This window comes from Centruroides sculpturatus, unplaced genomic scaffold (genome assembly GCF_000671375.1).
Source record: "Centruroides sculpturatus isolate CEXI.00-Female unplaced genomic scaffold, Cexi_2.0 scaffold17, whole genome shotgun sequence".
NCBI classification, from domain to species: Eukaryota; Metazoa; Arthropoda; class Arachnida; order Scorpiones; family Buthidae; genus Centruroides; species Centruroides sculpturatus.
Window position 1 is genome coordinate 1607463 of NW_019384462.1, and position 26564 is coordinate 1634026.

The 26564-nt window shown below is 28.4% G+C and overlaps 1 protein-coding gene across 2 annotated transcripts in view; it reads left to right on the forward strand.

Moving 5' to 3' along the window:
* Positions 1 to 26564, forward strand: part of LOC111620914 (transcriptional activator protein Pur-beta-like) — a 99063-nt gene that overhangs the window by 20769 nt on the left and 51730 nt on the right. For both annotated transcript variants that reach the window (XM_023362942.1, XM_023362941.1), the window contains exon 3: positions 8673 to 8775. In XM_023362942.1, the coding sequence (XP_023218710.1) occupies positions 8673 to 8775 (103 nt within the window). The remainder of the gene's footprint in view (positions 1 to 8672; positions 8776 to 26564) is intronic.

A 26564-nucleotide genomic window follows, 5' to 3' on the forward strand; every position in this document is an offset into this window, starting at 1 on the left:
TGAAGATGTTTTTAGTTTTTTTTACATATTTATTTTTAATATAATTGTGAAAGTTTTAATGTTTGATTAAATAGTAACAAGTGATTAATATATTATGTAACATATACATTAAATATAGATGTATTTGAGTTATAACCAGTTGGGTGTAATTTTAGAGTCTGTCAGCATAATAGTCACAATATAAAAATTAATCATTGTGGAGAAAATCCATTTTGGATTGTTTGGATAGTGTAATTGATCATATGTTTAATTAGAGTTGTAAATCAAAATTTTACTCCAAATTATTTATATTTAGATTTTTAAAATATAATTGGTTAATCTAAGTTATTTAATAAATAATAGATCATTTACTTATCTGGTTTTAGTGGAAGTATATATTAGATTTTATATTTTAATAATTTAATTCAATACAATTTGATAAAACTTTAATTTTTGATTTTAAATCATGATGATTCTTTTCTATTAACTATATTATAATGATCAGTAAATGAAATTATTATATATATTATTGCTTCTTTACTGATTTGATGAAGCAGAGAGCAGATGTTTGCACCCACCATTCTAGCCCTAAGCTTGGTCGCACAACAACTGCACCCGTCTGTCTTGAGGACTGTGTTAGGCAGGGAGTTTAACTGGGGTGATACATCTGTCAAAAGGTAATGCAGATGTCCTAAGATGAGCTCAGCAAGGACAGAAACCTTGCATAGAACAAAAGCAATTATCAGTTTTGGTGGAAAGTACTAATATTTTGGAAAAGTTAATACAAAATTTATCAAATAAAAAATATTTTTTATAAAATTAAAAGAAACATTAAAAAAGAATTCAATTTTATAAGGAAATCATCTGTAATAATTCTTATTACTAAAAGCAAGATTTGAGACACTGACAAGTTAAATATAATATCTATATCAAATATCTATTGGGTTGTTCGGAAAGTAATTTCGTTTTTTTTACCACTAGACTGATTAGTCGTATTTTTCCCACCATTTTCATTCTAAACCGTATTATCATTATATATTTTGACAGCTAGCATTTTAAGGCTTATTTGTAAAAAATTTTGTTTGATTTTGTGCAATTGTTTATTTTTTGTGTTCCATCAAATATGGAAGATCGAAAGCAGCATTTTCGGCATATTTTGCTCTTTTATTACCGAAAAGGTAAGAATGCTGTTCAAGCGAGAAAAAAATTGTGTGACGTGTATGGAGATGATGTATTGACAGAACGACAGTGCCAAAACTGGTTTTAAAAATTTCGTTCTGGCAACTTCAATATTGAAGATGCACCACATTCTGGTTGGCCAGTTGAAACCAATGAAAACAAAATAAAGGTACTGATTGAAGAAAACTGTCGAATAACTACATGTGAAATCACTAAGAGATTAAATTTGTCAAATTGAACCATTTATGATTACTTGAAACTAATTGGTTTCGTTTCAAAGCTCGATGTATGGGTTCCACATATTCTTAAAGAGAGATGCTCTCTTTGGTGGGATTTTAATGAATTTTTTTTTTTTTTGGAGCTTTTACCAGACAATTTAACAAATTGATTCGAAAGTGTACTGCCGTCAAGTAAACAAGTTGAGTAATATCATCAAACAGAAAAGGTGGCCAGAATTGATCAACAAAACAGGTGTAGTGTTTTACCACGATAATGTCAAATTTCAAGTTTGGTAACTCGTCAGAAACTGTTATAACTTAGATGGGACGTGCTATCACACCAACCATATTCGCCAGATCGAGCACACTCGGATTATTACTTGTTCCGATCTATACAAATTTTTTTAACTGTAAGACATTTACTTGAAATGACAATGTCAAAAATCACTTGGATCAGTTTTTTGTAAGCAATGATCAAAACTTTTATCAATGTGAAATCGTGCTACTACCAGAAACGATGACAACAGGTATTTGACCAAAATGGGCAATATATAATTCAATAAAATATTTATTTATTTATAAAATATTGTTTTTTTTTTTAATGGAAGAAAAAATGAAATTACTTTCCGAACAACCCAATATAATATAATTTGTTTTATATATATATTGATTTAAAAACCAGTCTGTTTAATCAAATTTATTATTGGCAATTTTATCATACATAGTTAAATAGAATGTGTACAAAAGAATAAAATGTATTTTTATAAACTGTGGAATTATGCAGTAGAGCATCGATTATTTGAATCAATAGGGGTTGTTTGGAAAATCGATTTTTCGGATAACCGATTATGTATGAAAAAATATATTAACCTATCCCATGTTGAAATTCGTTCAAATCTTGGCACGTCCTTAAGTGACCTCTCAAGGTTGCACCAGTGCTGCCAACTAAAACACGCACACCAACAAAAATAATATTGGAGTAGCTCAAGACATAGCCGAAGATTGCAGCACCACATCACTAGCAGAAATTAAAATTTGCCGACTGGAAAGTTTTCGGTTAATTGACGTTTCGATTGATCGATAATCGATGCTCTACTATATTTCAAAACATTTGTATGATTTTTTTATTTAAATCAAAAATACAAATCAAAGTGTTGTCATTTCAGATCATTTATTGTAATATTCACTTGTGGTTTTAGGATTTTTTTTCAAAATGTTAAAAAACTTCTTAAGGATAAGATTATTGTTCTATTTTATTTTTTTAATGTTATATTTGTTGTAAAAGTAAACAACTGTAAAAAATATTTGTTCAAATCATAAACATTTCTCACATCAAAATATGATGAACTTCTTCACAGACTAGAATTCAATGGGATGATATTTCTTATTATCTTCTGTTGTATACTGCAATAATAGACTTTCAATAGAAAGTTTAAAAACTTTGGTATATGAAATTATCTTATGCATTTCTTATATTGATTGATGCTATGAAATTCAAGTAATCAAACATATATTTTGTGGAAGAAATTGAAAATGAATAAGCAGTATAAAAAGAATGATTTCTGAAAATTTCAAATGTTTTAATTGCAATTAAACCAAACGTACATCATAAATTTAGAAAACTAAAAAATGTATTTTTTGAATCCCGATGTGAACAGCCACATTTTTTCTGACAGACAGACTAAGCAGACAAGAATATCATTCAATATATTTTATTACCACTCTTAATGCAAATGCATTTTGGGCTTTAGCCCCTCTTCAGTATATGTTTTTTGTAACAAAAATAGTAAAATTTCCATAAATAACATTTTTTTATAACTAGTATGAGCATTGCAACCAATAAGCACTGTTGTAATTGTTTTTACATTTAATTATCATCATTATAACAAATAGTGTGTCGAAGAATATATAAAAATCTATAAAATAGGGATGTTATCAAACTAATATTAGATATTACTAATGCTTAGAAGATCATTTTTGATTCAGTAACAAACATGAAATATTGGACTAATGAAATTTTATAGTCATATCTTTAATGTATAAATGCTTGCATATAAAGCGCATTTATCACATACAGACTACAGATATATATATTTTCAATAAATGGGAGCTATTGAAGTGATGAAGAAGTAATGTTAAGTGATGAAGGTAAGATTTGTTTCCTATTCTATTAATATTAACATACATTTGCAAATATTTGTGTGCTAATCAGAAATTTAAGTTTATAAAATTTAAACATTTTTTTTATAAAATATAGATTTTTTTCAGGATAGAAGAATTTATATTAAAATTTGTAAGAACCGTAATAGTCTTTTGTTGATAAAATTTTTAAAAGTGAAATTTAAAATAATTTTATTGTAAAAAAAATTAACTGACTTTGATAAGATAGATTCTATTTTTAATATTGAAACAGAGGCGTTTAAGGGTATTTAAATATAGACGCCTCTCATAGTATTGCATTTGGTGATATCTGCACCAACTTAGTACATACTAAGAATATACGTAATGGTGCATACAAGGTATGTTGAAATGTAGGATGGTTTTATAGTGCATAAATATAAACTGATTTTATGGTATATTAATGTATGATGTAAGGTCCCAGTTTTTAACTCAGACTCCACAGCCCTGCTTTTAACTAAGTCATGGAGTTTTGGTGTTTTAGCCGGAGTCGTCAAAAATTCCGCTGACCCCGACTCCTTTTTACTTACCAACTTGTTATGTATATAAAATGGAAAAGTATTGGAATCGTGTCAAATTTGACCCTTCAAGTTTTTTTTTTTTTTTTTTCAAATCTACACGTTTGGAGACCTTCCGAACCCCACAAAAAAGTCAATAAAGGGGAAAAATTCGCTCCCATGTGTGTTGGTGTCTAATTTGTTTAATTTCTTTATTTTCTGTTCTGAGATATTAAACAATATCTCAGAATGTGTAAAGTTTAAGAAACGAAATGTGGCACTGTAGCTTGTGTATAAAGGGGCATTAATACTATTAAATTTTGGTTCTTAATTAAAGGTTGACAGGGTGAAGACATAAAAGTGGTCATGTGCCATATCTCTTAATGAATATTTTACTCGTTATTAGCGTTCAAACTTTAAGAAAATAAAACTCATTTCTAGCTTCAAAGTAAGCTCTTTTGCCATTTTATAATAGTACAGTAAAACCCGTTAAGATGTTCTCGCCTAAGACGTTAGAACGTATATGTGGACGTGATTTAGTTCAACCACTTTGATGCTTAATAACTAACTCCTATGTTAAACCATCTGACTCCGATTTTGACCACTCTGACCACAAAAATTATTAGGCTTCAAACAGGGTGAACAAAATCATGCTCCCCACACACAGTCTAGCATACACACACATAGAAAAAGCCTCGAATCTTCTGCATATCTTGAAATTTCAGTGTCCCGAGTCCAAAAATGTAAAAATTTGGGAGGAGTCATTTTTTGACTGAGAGCTACACTTTTCCTCTGTTATATATAACAGCTGGAAAAGTAAAAATTATTGAATACATATTTATATATTACTTAGAGGAGTCTTTTAGCTTTGGAATAAAAAGTTTCTACACTCTATCTTTATTAGAACTCTATTTATTGAATGTTTTATTCTGAGGTCACGTGATGACATCAGAATTTATGGGTCTCTTTCGGTAACATGTCCACCCCTGGTCAGAGTTGGAGTCGGATAGTCAGGAAGAGTCGGAGTTGGAGTCGGTAGATTTTTACGCGACTCCACAGCCCTGGTTAAAAGTTAAAGTTTTATGGGGTTCTACTATACTTTATTGTATAGTATTTTAAGGTTCATATATATATTATATATATATATATATATAAGCTATATGTCTTCTTCTCTATTCAAGCTTTAGAGATATATAAGGCTTTCAATAAAGAAGAAGGAGACGATATGTAGCTATGTTAGCAATGCTAGATATGTTGGAATGAAAAGACTNGTTTTACTTAGGTTTTATGGTGTAGGTCTGGATGCACTGGTTTTTATGATATATAGGTTTAGTTATACATGGTTTTAACCTAGTTATAAGGGTTTTATATATATATATATATATATACAAGGTTTTATATTATATATAGGTTTTAATTTTATATAGGTATATATAGGTTTTATTACAGGTTTTTAAGGTGTCCCCTCCTGCTTGGGGAAGGCACAAGGTATTGCAGCAGTGCATATATGGAGTGCATAGCACTCTGTATTTGGGTGGTACATTTTATACCTGTAAGTGCATATCTACTGGTGTAACCTTTATGAGTATGGTGCATAAGGTCTAGTAGAAGGTGTTGCACTGTATTCAGTGGGATTTACTGGTATGCTTACGCAGATACAGCAAGAGATGGTGTGGTGGTACCACTGAGGATGAGATGTCTACTTTGCTATATTTATTTAAATTTTATAAATTTAAAAAAAATAATAATTTGTTGTTATTCTCCACATACAGAAATTTTTTTACATCAAATGCTCAAAATATTGGTTTCCTCAAATTTGTTAGAGAATTTTTTGTATATATATATTTTTTTAATATACTTTAATAATTTTTAAAATATAAAACATCTTTCTCACTTTTACAGCAAATTTTAATTTATGAACTTACAGTGCATAGAATAATAATTTTCAGTTTGGAACAAAATGATCAGCAAAAGACAAGAATGTTGTCATAGAATTAAAGATTATTGATGAATACAATTAAAATTTCTTTGATTTCTTTTTGTATTTTTTATATTTGTAAAATTTTTTTTGCCGTGAGAAATTACCAGAATAAATTCTTTTTAATACTTAGAACTCCATTTTAGTACCATCCATTGTATAGCTGTGTGTAGTAACAAATTGCTCTGTATTATTTTTTCTTGGTTTTGTTGACAAAGTACTCTCTTATATTTGATAATGTGTAACCTCAGTTAAATGGATCTTGGTTAATCAGGACACTTTTATAATTTTAATTTAATAGAATATAAGTTGTGTTGAATTATTTTATTATTATTTTTTTTTAAGAGCTGCTCTTTTAAATTTGAAGTTTCTTTTCATTATTATAAAAATCATAAAAATATTAATATGTAGTCTGCAATATCATTTTAAATGTTTATAACCTTTGTCATATCTGTTAGAAAAAGACTAGATTCTGATTTCGAGTATTTTTTGAATGTCTATATTTAATAACATAGAACTAAAATTTTAGCTTTATAAAATTAAATTTTATAAAAATTTTGCCTAACTAGATAATATGATCAGTAAGTATTAAAAAATATTAACTTGAGTATTTGTTCTATTACTTTCTAATGTACTTTTGAATTGATACAGATACGAATGGAAAACATTTTTTTGTGTGTGAAAATGATCTATAGATATGTTAGATTACACGGAAAGTTCTGTTTGTGTATTTCATGATACTTCTCAACAGTAATGTTTCTGACAATTTTAACAGGTATTTAAATAAACTAAGTGTTACAAAGAAGTGTTAAATATTAACATCTTTTAGATCATCGTTCAGAAAAAGTGCCATCAAAAAAATATTGATTAGTTTGTTTATTGCATATTTGTCATTAGCCATTAATTGTAAAAGAATAGCAAAAATTCTATGCAATTGGAAGACTGTGACAGAATATAAAAATTGTTAAAATAAATGTCTGTCTTAAAAATTAAAAAAAGACATTTTACTGTAATATCTATGTGACGTATCAGAAAGCATTAGTCGAATCACCAAAAACCTTAACACCAGCAGGAGTTTAATTTTTAATGTGGACGTGACAAATGTTTTAAACCTAATTATAGGTTGCTTCAGGTCAAACTTTTCACTCTGTTTTGGAATTTTAAGAAGAGCGATATAAAATTTCAAACTTTGGAATGAATGAAGAAGTTCAAAATCATGTTTGCTGTTTTTAGTACAAATATTTACATATTTAAATCAATGTTATGTAGATATTTATGAATTTATATTTATAACCTACATAAATTTATATAATAATCTGTTTAATAATCTTCATAAATATCTGTATAACATTGATTTAAATATGTGAATAGTTACACTAAGAACATGAAACATGATTTTGAACTTCACCATTATTCGTTCCAAAGTTTGAAATTTTATATCGCTCTTAAAATTCCAAAATAGAGTGAAAAGTTTGACCTGAAGCAGACTTAAAATAAGGTTTTTGGTGAGAAAACATTAAAGAAATACTTAATGTAATACTTAAATAGATGTATTACATTTCACATACTCGTATAAAAAAAGTATATAACATTAGGTTTAAAACAATACTTTTTATCCGGAAACTATCAAAACTGCTTGTATTTGTTAGTAAAACTGATTGTTTTACTAACAAATACAAGCAGTTTTGTTTGTTTTTATTTTTAAAATGTTTAATTATAAAAAATTTTGATAGTAGTAGTTGTTTATCAGTAGTCTTTCTTCTTGTTGTTGTTCAGACTTAAACATTCATACATCACATAGTTGGTTCAGAATGTTCAGCATGCCAGTAAATAATAATGGTTAAATATATATTTTAATTCTTATTTTTTCTTGGACAACTATAATTTAATAAATTTTTCACAAAAAATAAATAACTTCTATAAAAGTTTTGAAATTCAGCAGATAATAAGTTAACTAATTTAACGACTTGCGAGTATTAAAAAGTTTAATAAATTTAAATTAAGTTTTAGTCATGAGTAAAAACTATATTGAGTAGTATTTGAAATTCTTACATGTGTAAATTATACTACTAAAAAAAAGTTGATCCAGTTGTATATATTAATTTTAGAATGTAATCAAAATGGTTACACATTACCAAATTTGCATTTTTATGTCAAGGTAGAACAGAGTTCAAATCTTTTTCAAATAAATGTTTTTATAGTTGTATTAAAACTTTAATTAATTAATGATTAGTAAATTAGAATTATAGTTTTCAACAGATGACAGTATATTTATTGTAGTTTAGTTTCTTGAATCATTTTATCACTTAATTATAAGCTGGTAGATTTAGATGATTTCTGTGTTTAATTAATTCTCAGTTATGTTTAAAAGATAAACATTTGAATGTAATGTAAAAATTTTTACTTAAAATTTAAAACTTACAAAAAAAAACTGTTTATTTATATATAAATAGTGTAAAATTGTGTTTTTTGAATAGTAATAAGTTAGATATTTTATTGTACAAAGTTTAATTATTTTTTTGACAATTGAGAATTTAATTTAATTTAATTTTACATTTTTAGAATGTTAAATAAAACTAAGTATTGCAAAATTTTAAATAACTTAATGTTAATAGAAATGTTGTTAATAATTATAATATATAGGTTGGGGCTGCAGGAAGAAAAAGCCGCTTACTGTTAGCCATGTCCACAGCTACTGAATTCAGAGATCATCTTACAAATTTTAGTGAATTATATGCTTCTTTGGGTAAGATTTTTGTTTTATATTATTTATACTTGATGATTATTAATGGATTTTTTTAGTAAAGTTTATTATGATTTTTAATTATATGTAAAGTCAGGGTTTAAGCTGTTGCTAGTTTTTTGCTAAAGTGATACAAGAATTTAGATTTAGAGACAATTTTTTGGCATATTTTGCTAAAAAAAAAACTAAACTTTTCCAAGTAGTTAAAACATCTTAAAAATGTTAATTTTTAACTAGTGATGGGATGACACTAAAATTTCTCCCGATTCCAATTTTTTTGAATACTTTCTAAAGTTTATTTTAGTTTAGAAAAATTACTGATTTACATTACAAGCATTATGTATCTTCTATTGAAATATATTGAGTCTTCTAAATAGGTCAGTGAAGTGTTTTATTAAAATTTGAATAATTTCACTTATCGGAATCTTGTATTTTATATATTTCCTATAAGATTTTTTTTACTTTAAATATACAAAATTATTATATAAATTTGCACTGAAAAAAGGTTGATATGCAAATATAAATAGAACAAATTAATGCATATTAATAACTTTTAGAAAATGTAAAATAAATATGTTATTAATTTAATTGTCTTCTAAACTCTAAGCTAAAAAAAATAATTTAATACATAAAATAGCAAATATAGAAGATAAACAACATTTGACTGTTTCTGTAAGTCATTCACAAATTACTATTACACCCATTAATCTTGTATATTCGATTAATTAATTTGTATGTATTATAAACAAGTGTTTCTTTGCCTATCTAAAAAAGTAAATTGCAGTAATGAACATTAAAGAGAAGAGCAACAATCTTCTGTTGGATGATGGTTAAAAGTTTTTTGACTGTTTTCAAATTTTTAACTGAATAGAGAGGTTGAGGCGCACGTTTTAAACGTGTAAACGTGTACGTGTGACGTTCGGCGCCGCTTTCCCGTAAGCCTAAAAGTTTGACGATGGTGTTTGGGATGTCGAGCGTGATTCCACCGACTATCCAAACACCATTGTCAAACTTTTAGGCTTACGGGAAAGCGGCGCCGAACGTCACACGTACACGTTTACATGTTTAAAACGTGCGCTTCAACCTCTCTAATGAATCAAATATATTAATAAAATGTTTGTACTGTTTATATTCAAATCTTAATATCAGTTAGTATAAAATAATTGGATTCATAACTTTATATTACAACAATATACAGTCAAACCACCTTGATTTTTGAATGACTCATTTTTGAATAAATCTGTTCACAAACAGAATTTCAAACTTTCAATTGTCCTGGTTTCCATACAATAACTCTGTTGCTGAACAAGTTACTCTGCAAGAGCTGACCACAGATTAGAGAGAGACAGATGACCAACTCCTTATACTTCCTGTGTTAATGGCCCAACCAATCAATGACAGAACTACTGATTCAGAAGTTAGGCTAAGACTCCACTACCATAAAAACGGCGTAAAAACTCCTCGCTGTAAAAGCTTTTAATCGCGTGATCCTGATATTTTACACCTGAGCAGGTCGTAAAACCAGTGTAAAAGCGAGTTGAGCAGTGTTCAACTTTTGATGCCAATACGGCCGTAAAGAGGTACCTTCCACCAATCAGAAGTCAGTGAAATCTAGGTCATCGCGACACGGAGCTAAAATGGCGGAAAACGAGCTTTTGTGTACATTCCCTCATGGCTGCTCTAGAATAGATCCGGACGAATTTATCAAAAACATCCGAAAGTATTCCTGTATCTACGACAAGAGGTAACCTGATTATAATAATGGATACCAAAGGAAATCCTTCAATTTAGAGGAGTATATAATAAAAAAGCTAAGCTTATATGCTGTATATTATCTTAATAATACGATAATAAAAGTTAGTATATGATGAAAGTAAAGATATTATTTTTACTATATTTGTAATTATAGTACAGAAAAAACTCGTAGAATATAATCATTGTCTTTATATCGATATATCACATATACAACCGTCTTCCATTTCTACCAATTCATGTGCGAAGAAGTATTTACTTTCGACACTTGGGGCAGCACCATCGCCGTAAAAACTTTGCGCTAGCCGGACCTCCACCGTAATCCGAGCGCAAATGCAAATAGGTCACGTGATTAAAAGCTTTTACGGCGAGGGATTTTTACGGTAGTGGAGTCTTAGTCTTAGTGGCACTGAGATCGCCACATTGTTAGATGTCACAACACAAATCATTGATGATGTGGCTATTTAACTTAGATTTCAATGTGCATGTTGAAAAGATACTACTACTATTTTTCAGTATGTGCCACAGTTAAATTTAAATCAAATTAATTAATAAAAACTACATTAATTGACATTCACATAATGTAAATAGCATCCAAGAATTTGTGTTTAAAGGTGCTTAAGTGAAATTAAATAGCAAAAATTTATTATATATAATATAGTATTATATTATGTATAATATTACATTGCATTTGTAAGCATTTTTATGCATGAAAAACAGCTAAAAGGGCTTTATTTTGGGGGTCAGGAACAGATTAATCTGTTTTATATTGTTTCTTATAGGAAAATTTGTTTTGGCTTTAGAACAACTTTTAGAAATGAATTATGTTTGAAAACAGGTTTGACTGTATTATCAGATAATGTACTTTATTTGTAAATCGAAAATATATGTTTTGTAAATTAAAACAATATTTGACATCAAAATATAAAATGATTTTTTATAAGGAGCAAAACAAGTAACATTTTTAGGCAAATTCAAGTGTTATTAGCAAGTTTATGCACTGACATTTGTTGTTATAAAATGCTTTTTTTAAACATTATAACTTTAAAAAAATTATCTGTAAACCAGTCATAACATAATAAGTTTAAGCAAAGTCTTTCATTACAGAGTTTGCACATGACATATTTTATGTTATATTTATTGGACATTATAATTATAAACACTTAACGTTAGATGGCATTTGCACATCCAAACCATTACATTGTAAAAATATAATAAACATTGAAGTGTTTGCTTTGTTTTCAACTGGAGATATCAAAGATTATATTGTTACATTAACAATTAAATAACAACAGACTATAACTAAAACCAAGATTGCAAACACGTGCCAAATCAAAAACAATATGGCTGACAAACACCAAGTGCTTTCTTATGTGAGCTTGCATAATGATGACAATGGATTGATGTCAATAAAGGATCAAATATGATTGGTTTTGCAATTTTATAAAATAAACTTCTAATGTGAAACTTTTCTTATGCTTATACTGGACTGTACTGTACTGTACATTATGCATAAAGTTAGAACAGACATTTTTATAACAAAATATGTTGTGCACAAACTTTATATTATAAACCTATGTTATAATATACATTTATTGGTTCCATTATAACTTTATCAAAACAGTGATGTCACATTATCAAATGTAATGACTAAGATCAAGGAATATGATTTTCTGGCATCAAAAAACTTAAAATAATTTGTAAATTGTTCAATAGTGTTTGCGATGATACTTCAAACAATGAAAAAAAATTACAATAGGTGTGTGCATTCTGCATTATTTTAAGATAGAATAAGGCAAGAAACAGCTTGTCTATGCCATCTTTGTAGAATCCTGCTGGTTTCATATGGAATGAATTGACAACTTCTTTGTTAATGTCCTCAGTATCACTGAAATTTTTACCAGAATTTCTTTAATAGCCCAAAGATGTAATAGTTGCTGGGTGTGGTGAGATCAGGGCTGTATGGTAAAGATGTAAAATTTTCATATCTCACCTCTGGATTTTGCTGACAATTGCATTTGCGGTGTGAGGCTTTGCATTATCGTACAGAATGGTGATTTCATCTAATTTCTGATCCAGCCACTTGTGATGAATTCCTGCACATAGCCATGACAGAACATCACAATACTGTATATGGCAGTGTTGACAATGTTGCCTCATGACAGAAAATTTGCAAGAAATGGGCCTTTATTATCCAGAAGAATGTCAGCATGATCTTTCTGGCCTAGAGGGGGCAACATGGAACTTTTATGGTTTTGGTGACTTTCAGACCATGCTATGCTGTTTGGTCTCTGGTGTATTATGTTGAACCTTAGAACAATGTTTTTCAAACTATGGGTCGCAACCCAATATTGGGTTGTGTTAAAATTTTAATGAGTTGCAAAATGATACTACCTTCCACAGAAATACTTATAATACTTGTATTATTGAAATATCCTCTAAGAACTAAGAATAATACATGCATCTGTTAAGCACTGAAAATTTTAACTTTTTTTCTTATAATTGTTATTGTCATTTAGTAATAAAATTAAGATTATAGAATGTGTATATATGAAAATTGGTTTCACTTTTCTATTTTGAATAACATCAAAATAAATATTTTATGTAAAATTGTAGGCATAAAACTATTTAAGTTGCAATGGTTTTGGAAAATATTTCCTTATTTATTCAAACTATTTATTGTTATGTATGACAATATATAACAATAAATTTTAAAAAGTAAATAACAGATGAATTTTGGCACAAGTGGATCAATAAATGATTTTTGTGTATACAGTACACCCCCTATAACGCTTAGGTACGTTCCACGTTATTCGAATTTTGCGTTGTAGGAATCATTAAATACATGAGCCAATCGCAGCCCGACACATGTGAAGCTTATGGACTAAGGCTGTTTGAAAGGTTTTCTTCTATAAAATTAACCGATTCTAGACTAATTCGACTCAACATTTCCAAAACACGTATAATTTTTTGGGAATAATCTGTATAAACTATGCTATAAACAAAAAATTGTAGGATTACTTACCGAGTGTGCACCGTTCGACTGCGCCGTTGCTCAAGCTTGTTTTCGTCGCGGAACAGCACACGAAACAGCGGCCGCGATTTCTGTTAACGAATTTTTCACAGAAAAATAACTTGACCTTTGGAGACATCATTAATATAAATAATTTTTATGGCCGTTGAATAAGAAGTGTTTCTTTCACAAGAAATGTATAAAATTAGTGCTGTATTAGACTTACGGTACCTAATTTACATACTGTACAGACGATAATAAACTCAACTTACTAGCCTAAAATCTCCGTAGCGTGTTGCCAGGCGGCAGAAAGCATATATATAATTATAATAAAGTTACAATAAATTAAGTTAATATATAATTATATATACAGTACCTAATTTATATATAATTAATATATAATTATATGTACAGTACCTAATTTATATATAATATATATATAATGCTGTACAGACGATAGCAAACTCAATTTAGCCGCCTAAACTCTCCGTAGCATGGCGCTGGGTTGCGGCGGAAAGTAGTTTGGCTGCTCATCCACTATTGGTCCAGATTCGATCAATCTTGTCGCGACAGGAGTCGGCAACAACGTTTTACGAGTCACTTTATACGAATACAGCTACAATTTTTTCGCTACGTTATAGGAATTTTCGTTATAGGAACCCACATTATAGGGGGATCGACTGTATATACAAAATGAAATTGACAAAATTTTACACTCTAAAAAGTACATATTACAGAAAAAGGGTTCATTAAGTTTATAAAAAAAACCTGTAATATTTTTTAAAGTAAAGTAGACTCCTGAATAATTTTGAAACAATCTGTTTTATCTACTGGTGTCAGTCTTATTTTTTAATAGTTAACTTACTTCAATTTCAGTTTTTAGTATTGAAATTTATTTGTTACCAGTTGAAATTGGTGTGAACCACTCTTTAATAGAAACGTATTCAATGTTACATTTCACATGCAGAAGCTATTATCAATAATGCAAAATTTTATTTTACATAATATACAGTGATTCCAATTTACCAGGTTATTAAAGTTCATATTGTACACATTTTGGTTGTGGAATTATTACAAATAAATATATTGGGTCATGTGAGCAAAAAGTTTGAGAAACGCTGCCCTAACTCATCACCTGTAACAATGTCATCAAAGGAGTGCTTGCTCTTCCTCCTGGTTAATGGGTTGGGTTTTCCAAGCGTGATGTCATCTGAGCAGACTTCCCCCCTATCATCCAGGTATTTGGGAATCCATCATGCTAAAATCTTCTGTTACTCAAGACTCCTGCAGAATATTCTGTACTGTTTAATAAGAAATATCTACTTCATCTGCAATAAACACAGTTGTCACTTGCTGATCTTGTTTCACCAGTGTATCTATGCATACAATGTTTTGTCTATTGTGGGAGTTCAGTGCCTTTCAGAACAAGGTTTGTTTCCCAAACCTTTACAGTCCTGTGTGAAGAATTTGCATTATCTCTGCATATTTTTCTCTTCCATTCAGTCCTCACTATATATATATATCAGTGTTTCTCAACCTCTTAACGAATCGTTGCCCCCTTCACTTCAAAATTCCGATGCCGAGGGCCAAGGTTAATGCCAAATTCGTACTGCATTAAATAGACTAGTGACTAGTATAATGTTATTTGTTTAATTATTGTACGATATAACGAATAAAATATCTAATTATTCTTAATATAATGTTTTACTATATTGCCCAGAAAATTGTTTTTGTCCCCAAAATATAAATTGTTACTAATTGCTCCCTCAACATGGAAAAATGCCCACATGGGGCGATATCACCCCTGTTGAGAAACACTGATATATATGCTTCATTTCCTGATGAATTGGACACCACTCTTTTCTTGAGACCACAAGAAATGAATTATTCTATGCTTCTCATAAGAAGTTGATGTTGATATTCACAGTCAGTGTTTTTGATCACCTATCTGGAAGGTGCCATGCTGTCAATGACTCAGAGATTTGATTAAAATTTTAGCTAAAAGTCCACATTATAAAATATATACCTCAAAATATATTCTGTTGAAGTATTATTCAAGAAAAAAATGGCTGCCACTACTTATTGATACTCCCTCTTATACAGTAATACCTCGACTTACGCGAACCCAGAGTTATGCGATTTTCAAATCTCATCGATTTCGTCTTTTGTTTGAGCGCCACACAACTCTTGATTACTCACTTCCGTCCACACTATTGTTCCGTTTACATGTTCGGACGTGTCGTGCGGAATCGACACACAGCTAAAATTTATTTTGTGTTATTGATTTCTGTGTTTGTTATATCTATGGAGACTTGAGAAACTCTGTGGTGATTTCTTGTAACCGTGAATGAATCAAAAGACAAGATAAGATTAACAAGAACATTTATTAGCTTACATACATCCGACTTGGATTTTACACAAATTGCGAAATTATACCCCGACTTATGCTACTGTTACTGTATATATTTTTAATATAATTATTAATATTAAAGTAATAAATAATGTCAAATTAAAAATTAATAAATGTTATAAGTATTGAAATGATTAATTCAGAATTCAGAGCATAACTAAATTTTATCTACATGTATATACATCTTTACCACAACACTGGAGAATAGTAATATAACTCTTTCTAACCTGTTACCAGTGCGTCTACTAACTCTTAACGATCTAAAACAAACCAAAAATGTTTGAAAACGTTAGTTTTGGTTTGTTTTGGATCGTTAAGAGTTAGTAGATGCACCGGTAACAGGTTAGAAAGAGTTATATTATCTACATGTATATATAAACAACTCCTCATAACCTGATTTTAATTAAGCCAAATGATCTTGCTGAAATTCTACTAGAGATAGTTGGTTAAGTACAGTGGTACCTCAGGATACGAAATTAATCCGTTCCGAAACTGAGATCGTATTATGAAAATGTCGTAAGGTGGATCATATTTTCCCATACGATTACATGTAAAACCAAATAATTCGTTCCAACGCGAAAAACATACTCAAATTAAAGCCAAGTAATACATTAAAAAAAAAATAACTGTAGTAAGAAAAACAAATGAAAAATGCGAACTAATGTAACGTCGTATGGTGAGTTTTTGTTCGTATCGTGGAGCAAAAATATGTTCGAATTTCATGTCGTATCCTGAAAATTTCGTATGCTGGGGCGTTTGTAACCTGAGGTACCACTGTATTAATTATTAACAGACCAAAAGCAGCCTGATAATTTCAGCAAGATCATTTGCTTTAATTTTATCTATATGAATTACTGATTTAGTAATTCTTTTTATTAATATATCTGTCATAATTATCTAATAAAGATTTTTAACTTATTGTCATGAAACATTACCATCTATAATTTTGAAAATCAATGATTCAAAATTGTTTAAATTTTGTAATAATCCTTACAAGTGTGTACAAAATTTTTGTATCTACTTACTGTATTGCTTATTTATTGAGAATAATTATATTTCCATTTTCTAATAGTACATAAATCAGGTAGTTGAGATTTTGTACTTTTTAAACTTAAAAATATATTAAAGTACAAAAATGTTTTATATTAATAAAATAAATTCTTTACTTGTTTTACTTATTTTCATGAAAATTAATTTTCTTAATAAATTTAATAAAAATTATAAACTAATATCAGTTTAATTAGCATTTACAGATCTTTATTAACAAATGATATTTCAGAAATAAGCAAAATGCAAGTAAAACAAATCCATTTGAAGCGATATTAAAGTAAGTCCATTATTCTTTTTATTGGCGATTGTCAGAATGCTTATTATAATTCCCGAGTACTTTGAAAGTACTTTGCTGAAAGTTTTTAAGCTCATTTTCAGAGATAAAATTATTGAAGAAAATTTGTAAGTTTACTAACAATCAAATGATACAGCCAAATTAACTATTGGATGATAACTTGGCTTATTAATTATAAAGTGTTTAGCAAGAAAATGGACAATCATAAATAGAATAGTTAACTTTTGAATATTTTTATAAGAAATTTTTGTGTTTAAAATTTCAAATAACATAGTTTGTCATTTATGTTTTGAACATGACATAATTCCTGTGAATTAAAATGATATACAGACAGTCTTTGCATCATTGTAGTATGTCAACATATTCTGGGATATGTTATTAATTGCATGATGAAGTTTTGCCTTAAAAGTTTCAATATTTTGTGAACAAAGAGTGTGGTATATTGAGATCACCCAGAAAATATTGAAACTCTTAAGGCCAAAATTCCTTATGAAATTAATAAAATACCCAAGAATATAACACATTACTTTATGTATGATATACTTCAAAGATGCAAAGAGTTTCTGTACATGAATGAAAGTCACTCAAGTGATATCATTATCAAAACATAAATGAACAAACTATGTTGTTTGAAATCTTGTTTATGAAAATTTCTTAATAAATATTCAAAAGGGAATTAATTTAGATTATACTGGAAGAAAAAATTGATCTAGAGTGAGACTTGTATCTGCAACTTCTACTTATTAAGATGATGTGTTACAAATTATGCTATCCAGATTTCCATTTGATCCTTGCTTTCAGACTAGTTGATTTACAAGATATAACTGTACAAGATAGCAACATAACCGTCTTTAATCCAAATTATGTAATGTCTTTATAATTAATTATCCAAGTTTTAGCTTGATAGTTAATCCAACTCTATCATATTATTAATTGTATAATTTGGCTTGATTTTTTACAAAATTGTAATTTTAATCCTGATGAACTGAAAGGCTTAAAAATACAGGTATTTCTTGTCTAACATGGGATTTGATTGACACTGTGAAATTAATTGCAACAATCTCTCTATATATGTGACAAGAATTTTAATGTACCTTTAAATTTACCGTGAAGAAACATGCAAGCCTCGAGAAGTGTTTTCTGACAAAAAAAAAGTTATGAGCGTGATGACATTATTTCTCTCGTGCAGTCATGTTTCCAGAGCATGAGAGCTAGCCAGTTATTTTGCTGCCAACATTAAAAATTGGTGTATTACAAAGTCTTGTTTTCTACTGTATTTACAAATTATGATGCTTGTAAATTTTAGTATTGATATATTGATCAAAGCATGCTTGTTTGCGTAGATTTAGAATCATTTTACTTATTATAGAATCTGTGAGGATAAGAAAAAACTAACACTATTCAAACAATTTATAACTTTTTCTCAAGCAACAGTAACTAATGCAGTTACAAACATTTATTAAACATTTACTTTGAATTCATTTTTTATTTTTTCCTAAAAGAGTGACGTACATTATATGTGAATTTATTAATATAATAATTGAGCATGGATGATTTTCTCGAAGCTTCTTGTTATTTAATTACTTTATTTCTTAAATCATATTTGATAAATTAAAGTCTTATCATACAGGAACATATTTTATAGAGATGAATGACTTAAGTTCCTTAAATAGTCATTATGCAAAATGTATTTTACATCTTAGGCTCCTCTTCAGCTGCAAACTATTTCATAAGGTAACATTATGAAATAGTCTTTAATTTATCAGATCATATAGGAATTGTAATTTTTATTATTGATTATATTTGATTAATGTGATTTTGATATATGCAGTAACATCAAAGGATGGATTAAATTCATTGATCAAGGGATCCTGTACTTGGAAATCCAAAGAGTCAATGTAACATATTCTTATTCAGCAAAATACATTACTCAAAACTTTACAAGCATTTTCAACTTAATTTGATATCTTTTCTTCAGTTCATAACACACATAAAAACATATTTGGATATGTGATGTTTCAAATAGAACATTTTTAAAAAGGCATTTGATAGAACATTTGCATTGATGAAAATTTTGGTTCTGCCAAGTGCTTTTTTAAATAAGTTCTAATTGGTCCAAATATGATTTTGTGAATTACAGCCTGAGCAAGATAACTTAGGTTGAAAACATTTGTGAAGTTTTGAGTAATATATTTTGTTGGATAAGGAGGTATTATGTTGAGTTTTTGGACTGATAAGTAATCCAGTTTGTTTATTTTTCTAATTACTTTGAAATTAAAATAAGCATTCTGAAGCTCTCAATAAAGGAAAGATAATGGATTTTAGATAGAGAAGTAGATTTTAGTATAATAAATAATAATTAATAGTTTTTTTTTTATATTTTTAAAATTTAAAATTAGTCATGCATTCTGATTTGTAATTTGTCAGCTAAATGATTAAATAACCATGGGGGCAAGCAAGACCCACACTAATGATCTTCCACTCCTCACTCTCTGCCAATCCCTACTGCTGCATCCATACAAGTTTATAAGTAAAATGTAAAAATTACTAGGCTACATGAACATCCATGAGGTAAAGAAGAATAAAATTCAATACCTGTTCTTGTTTAGCCTTGTTTTTTATTGAGCATTGTCATATGTATTACTGGTTTGCATATGGCATGTATGGAGCTGCCTTATTGATGTGGCAGCTCCTTGCACAATATGTTGCTAGTGATCTTGGACTATTGTGTTTTACAGTTGACAAACCTACCTATGCTATGTCTAAGCAGCTATTAGCAATGTGGGTGACCCACACACAGCAATTTTGGTTACATCTCTGATAACTGTAATATAAAATTATAACTAATGCATTATGGTTATAGTTAAAGAAATAGCAAATTGTTTTGTTATTTTATAGCAATTTAAAATTTATAGTAGATTTATTTATTTATTTATTTGCTTAATGTTTTTGAAGATCACTTATTGTTCAAAATTATTAAATGCTAATTAAATTGTTTTTATTTTATAATTTTTCTTATTAAATTTATTAATTAAATTTAAGTTTTTACTAAAGTTATTGGAAATTTAATATATTTAGAAAGTTTAACAATTATCTGAAATTATCGTTTTTATTATATAGTCCTATTGTCATTTCCAACTTCCAGAAGGAACAACTCTGTGCTTTAATGGAATAAAGGAAAAACATCCATGAAGAAGAATGAATGTACATAATTCAAGGTGAACAGTAAGGTTGTAAAAATTTCATCAAAACATTAGTATTTTTTCTACTCAAACATATATGACTACTCTTGATTATTTGCATTCACTCTTCTAATGGATATTGGTTTTTCTGCTGCTTCATAGCTGATATACAAGAAATACTTAGATTGAAATGATACACTTTATAATGTTTAATTACTGTCAAACTCAGTAATTTAGGGGGGGGAATTTAATTAATGCATTATGTGATGTTGGAAAGTAAGAATAAAATGCAAATATTTTTGTGAGTTAAAAGAAATTTATGTTGGTTAAATATAAATATATAAATTTATTTTTTATGTAACCTTCTTGATGGAATTCTAAAATTTTAATTTGCCAGGAAAATTATTGAGTTTACACTCAGATTAAAGTTTAAACCTTGTATATTAAGTCATTATAAAAGTATTTTTTCATTGAAAATAAATTTTATTTACTATTTTAAAATTAATACACAGCTTAATGAAATTGCAGCATAAAAATGAATTTTTAAGTTTATTTATTTTTTTAATTAATCAATTTATATTGCATGCTATTTTGTGTTGAATGTGTTGAATTGATCACTTCTAAATTCATTGTACTGTATTTTCTCTACAATTAATTGTAGAGAATACAGTCAATCTCCTATAACATTATTGATTATTCCGTTTTATATGAATCCCATGTTGTATGAGTCACTTAGATTTTACAAATACGTGAGCTGTTCACAGCCCGTTACATGTATTTGTAAAATCTAAGTGACTCATATGACATGGAATTCATATAAAAGGAATAATCAACAGTGTTATAGGGGGGGTTGACTGTATATCATTAAACAGTAAATTTGATAAAGCTTCTAACACATTTATTTGCATGTTTGAATTTTAGTTATAGCTGTAGAAAAATAATGTAGGCTTCAATGCATTATTAAATATCAAAGTAAATAATTATTATAAGTGTAATAGCAATTTCTATTGCCTTCACTGCTTTCAAATTATTGGATAATTGCTGTATATAATAATAATAATGCATTACAATAATTAAAATATCTAAATATAGTCCTCTTGAAAAAATATTAAAAGTTATTTTTACTTTCTGATTCTTATAACTATCCAAGATATAAACCTTAAGTAATGAGAACACACAGCAAATATTTTGATAGATAATTTTGAAAAGTTTTGCAGACATAAATTTTTATAGCTGACCTAAAAAATATTACTACATTATTTCTTTGAGTGATGAAAATATTTTTATGTATTATTTAATTATTAAAAATAATAGGAAAATCAAATTTTGTGTAAAAAAATATATATATTTTTATTAGAATCAATCTCTCGTTTTTTATTAGGCTTTTTAATGAATCTAAAAATCTGTTTTATACTTTGAATATTTCTTCTATGGGTATGACATTTTATCTTTTGGTAGTTAGGGTTCTTAAGTATGCAAATTTATATTAACTATAGTATTTTCTCTAATGAGAATGGAGCTAATGTGCTGGATCTTGAATGTGTATCACTTTTCTGTGTATTTAAAACATTTAAAAATTTAAACGTCATGTCATATGATATCATGTGATGTTATAATCTTAAATTTTTTACAAAATGTCAGAAATTCCAAACAGATTATAACTGTTTGTATAAACGTATCTGATAATTTTCTAATATGTTCTACTTTGTAATGAATACAGAACTATTTTCTTTCGTGTGTATAGACTAATGAAAGTTAGTTCCATTCTTATTCTAAGAAAGACTATAGTTTCTGTTTTGTGTATAGGTTGTCAAGTTAATAATTCACGTCATGATAATTTGACAAGATTTTACTATATCAACATATAAATTATGCCACTTTTTTAATAAAAACAGTTTTATATTTATTCAGTTATAACTTTTGTAGAAATTGCTGTATAATAGTTATTATTGAATAAATANTCAGCTACATCATTACATTTTTTTAAATATTTTTTTTTATATTCATTTTTTTTTAGTAGGGAATGAGTTGGAAAATTTTTTGTATTTAGGTACCATACCTAACTTTTTATTACCTAGGTGCTTGAGATAACTCATGTACACACATCTACATGTAAATTAGCTTGGATACTCGGTGCCCAATTATTTTATTTAGTTTTTTTAAACTAATTTAAAAACCTGATGATTCAATTTTGAAAATGTTTGTTCTTCTAAATTTAATTCCTATTAACTGAATTACAGTTTTTTTTGTGTGTGTTTTTATTGTAATCTCATCCAGTTTTGGTTAACTTTTGATTTAAAAATCATATTTATCATACTTAAATCATACTCTTCTATCATTTAATTATATTAGATTGAATAATGAAGACAACTATTTGATAATATATAATATTATGTGAGATCTGGAATTTTTACTGATTATTTGCCGATTAATTGTCCCATATTTGCCTAAAATCTAATTAAATTTTCCTTTAACTTAAAGTGAAACCTAACGGGGGGAGAAAAAATTTTTCCTTTATGTTCGACATAAACATCCGTTCATTTCAAAACTAATCCCACATTCCATCTGCTAAGTTGATAGTTAGCATGGTCCCAGGGACAACTTTGACCCATCTGCATACCTTTTACCTCACAACAATTGGTCACATGACCGTTCTCCCACAACAAACTTATAAAAACCCCTTCCTTCCCCTTCTCGGGGAGTCGTTCAAGAACCGGCGCAAGACGGAGACAAATAATTGAAAATAGTTTCTTTCAAAAAATCACTTATGGCAGCTGCTATTTCATTGTGAATGTGTCTCTTTAATCCGATTTTCAGTTCGGTAGACTATCATATACAGCTTTCAGGTTAGGAACTTCTTTTATTGGTTTGTCAAATGCATTTCGGACTTATTTGTATTTTAAGTCCCTCTTCAGTACAAACTCAGATTCTGTTTTCTAAAAAACCCCGGTGTATAATTGGTAACGTTGGAAAGAGTTTAGAAATACAGCCATTTAAAAACACTTCAAATACATATTCACATTAATACGGTGCACTTTTTACAATTGTTCATAAAAACCTTTATAATTACAACTTTTAAAAAATGCGTATGTTCTCCATTGAAATGTTGCAGCAATAATGAACGTTTTTACAGGTTAATAACACGTGGTATATTACCATTAACACATTCTCAAGAGAATACATTCACACTTTTACAATATATTAATATATATATATACTGAAGAGGGACTTAAAATACAAATAAGTCCGAAATGCATTTGACAAACCAATAAAAGAAGTTCCTAACCTGAAAGCTGTATATGATAGTCTACCGAACTGAAAATTGGATTAAAGAGACACATTCACAACGAAAATAGCTTCCTTTTTATGTTTAAAAATAGTGTCCTTTTTACGATTGAAGATAGTGTCCTTTTTATGTTAAAAATAGTGTCCTACTACGAAGAACTGTCCTCAACCAGAGACGAAAATTTTTCCTCGTTTGGATAACGGTCGATAAAGAGGTATGGAGCCATTTATTGTAAGCGCTCTCTCGGAAGATATGCGTTTTAGGGATGGGAACTAGACGTTGTACTACCCGAAATTAGCTTTAATAAATTGTTATTTTTATGTTACGTTTGGTCTCCTTGTTTACTCGTATATCGCCTGTCTCCTTACTGACGGCACTCCTTCCTCCGCCACTCAACTTGCCATCCCATTATAGCGGGATAAATTACCAACAATTCTAATCCATCCTGACCATGAACAGGGTTAAACAGCTGTTGCCGGATCGGGAGACCTACACCCTCCCCGGCAGTTCACAATTACATAGAATCAATTATTAAAATAAATTTATTATGTCCATTTGCTTTAACATTTTTTGAAAATTATATCCTCATTTGCTCTCTTACCCCATTATTTCTTAAGCTAGTCTGCTGTTATTTTTGTTTAAATTCAATGATTAATTTTTTTAATGATTATATACTCTACATACAACTTTACCTCGTATATCAAATTCTTAGCAGTAGTAAGATGTTATGCCAATATTGAATGATTTTTGGGAGTCTTTGGAATAATTATTTTTAAAAGTTATCATACAATATTTATCATTACAATATTTATATGATATGTAAATATTTTAATTTCATGTGGATGGCATGTAAGTTGTCTGTGTTTAAAAGGCAATTTGGTAGCAGATGCAGGATTTGTAATTATATGCCAATTTTAAATTGCAATTACAAACTCATTAAACAGCTCAGCTCTGCATTTCCTTTGTCTAGAGTCACTAAAAGTGTCATTAGAAAATGTGAATAAACCTTTTTGTGCCACAGACATATCTGCCATCAGTTTTTTTTTTTTCTGAAACTATCAAAGACAAACATATGCATTCCTTGTCTAGAGTTATAAGACAATAGAGAAATAAATTTTCATGTAGTGTTTTCTAAACATAATTGGAAGAACAAAACAGTCTCTGCATCTTACTGAGAAAAATGCATAAAAAAACTTATTAAATAAGTATTTTAATTGTTTTTTTTATGTATGATGATGTGAATTGTAATATAAATTTAANGTCGTGTTTGTGTGAAAATTAGAGGAGAAAAGTGCAGTTTAATATATAACATAGATGAAATCCAAAAATGTCTTCGGTATGCTGTCACTGTCACTTTAATGATGGCCATTAATATTCTTCAAAATTTTATATAAAAATACATCAAAATTAAATAAAATTTTAAAAATTATTGAATAACAAACTTTTTAAAATGTAAATTATGAAAGAATAGAACAAAACATTTAAGTACATAATACCGTATTTTTGCAACATCTGATTTTGTGGTCTCTCTCTGAGGGAGACCACAAAATCAGATATTTCCATATGGTAAAAGCCAGCATGCCAGCTTATTCCAGGGGCATACTGTCATGCTGGTTTAAGTGAGGTAATATCCCTCTCTAGAGGGTGCATTAAAAAAAATGAAAGACTTACGCCACATAAAAGCAAATGAGTTTTTATTCTAAAATTGTGAAACTGTTAGCGCTACATCAAAAACTACAATTATATGTTTAATTTCTTCATTTTGTCTTCTATCTAATGATGTAAAGTACTTGTGAAATTATGAAAGTGCTTTTTTTTTATGTGTATTTTATTATTTGATTCAAAAACACAAAAATAAACATATTAAATTTAAGAAACTCACTGTAAATTATCTCAGCTTACACTGATTAACATTGGCTTTGTGCGAAATTTGAAAGAAAGGTGTTATTTTTAAGGTTGGGTAGATGATCAGTGTTGCCCACACTGACTAATTACTAGTACTTCTATTACAACTGCAAGTCATTAATTGTTTTATTGTCTTGTAAATGAAAAACACTTCAATTTTAAGTCTGTCAAATTACAATGTTATTATTTTTATTGTACTCAAAAGAATATTTTCTTTAATGTTTAATTAACAACTAGTTTTGTTAGATCTGATTAATTTTATATTTTAATCACAGTTTAACTGGCGTGCTGGTCTCCCCTGTTTTTATGCAGCATACTGGTCACTCCATGAAAATACAGTAAAATTTAATGTTATAAAATAAAACAGTTAAGTTGAACACTGCTCAACTCACTTTTACGCTAGTTTTACGACCTGCTTAGGCATAAAATAGCAGGGTCACGTGATTAAAAGCTTTTATGGCAAGGGGTTTTACGCCTGTTTTTACGCTAGTGGAGTCTCAGCCTTAATTAATTTAATTACATATTTAAATATTTTGTTGAATTTTTTATCATTTCTGTTTGAAAAGAAAATTTGTTACTTTATTTTAATAACTGAAATTCTAATGATATTTTATTGGATAATATAATGAAAGTACATGAACCTAAAAGTTAGCTTTCTTAGAGCTCACTAACTTACATCAAGTATCATCTTTCTTTCTCAAAATTCATAACATAAATTTATGAGTTTAAGAGATTGGAGAGAAATAGTTTCATTTTGTATTCATTAATAATGAAACTATTTAAACTTAGTGAACAGAGTGTTCTAATTTTTTTTCATAGTTGTTTTTGAAAATAATCCACATCTTTTTACATTGATTACATATACAAGACATGTGGCTTAAGTTACTGTAATAAATTCA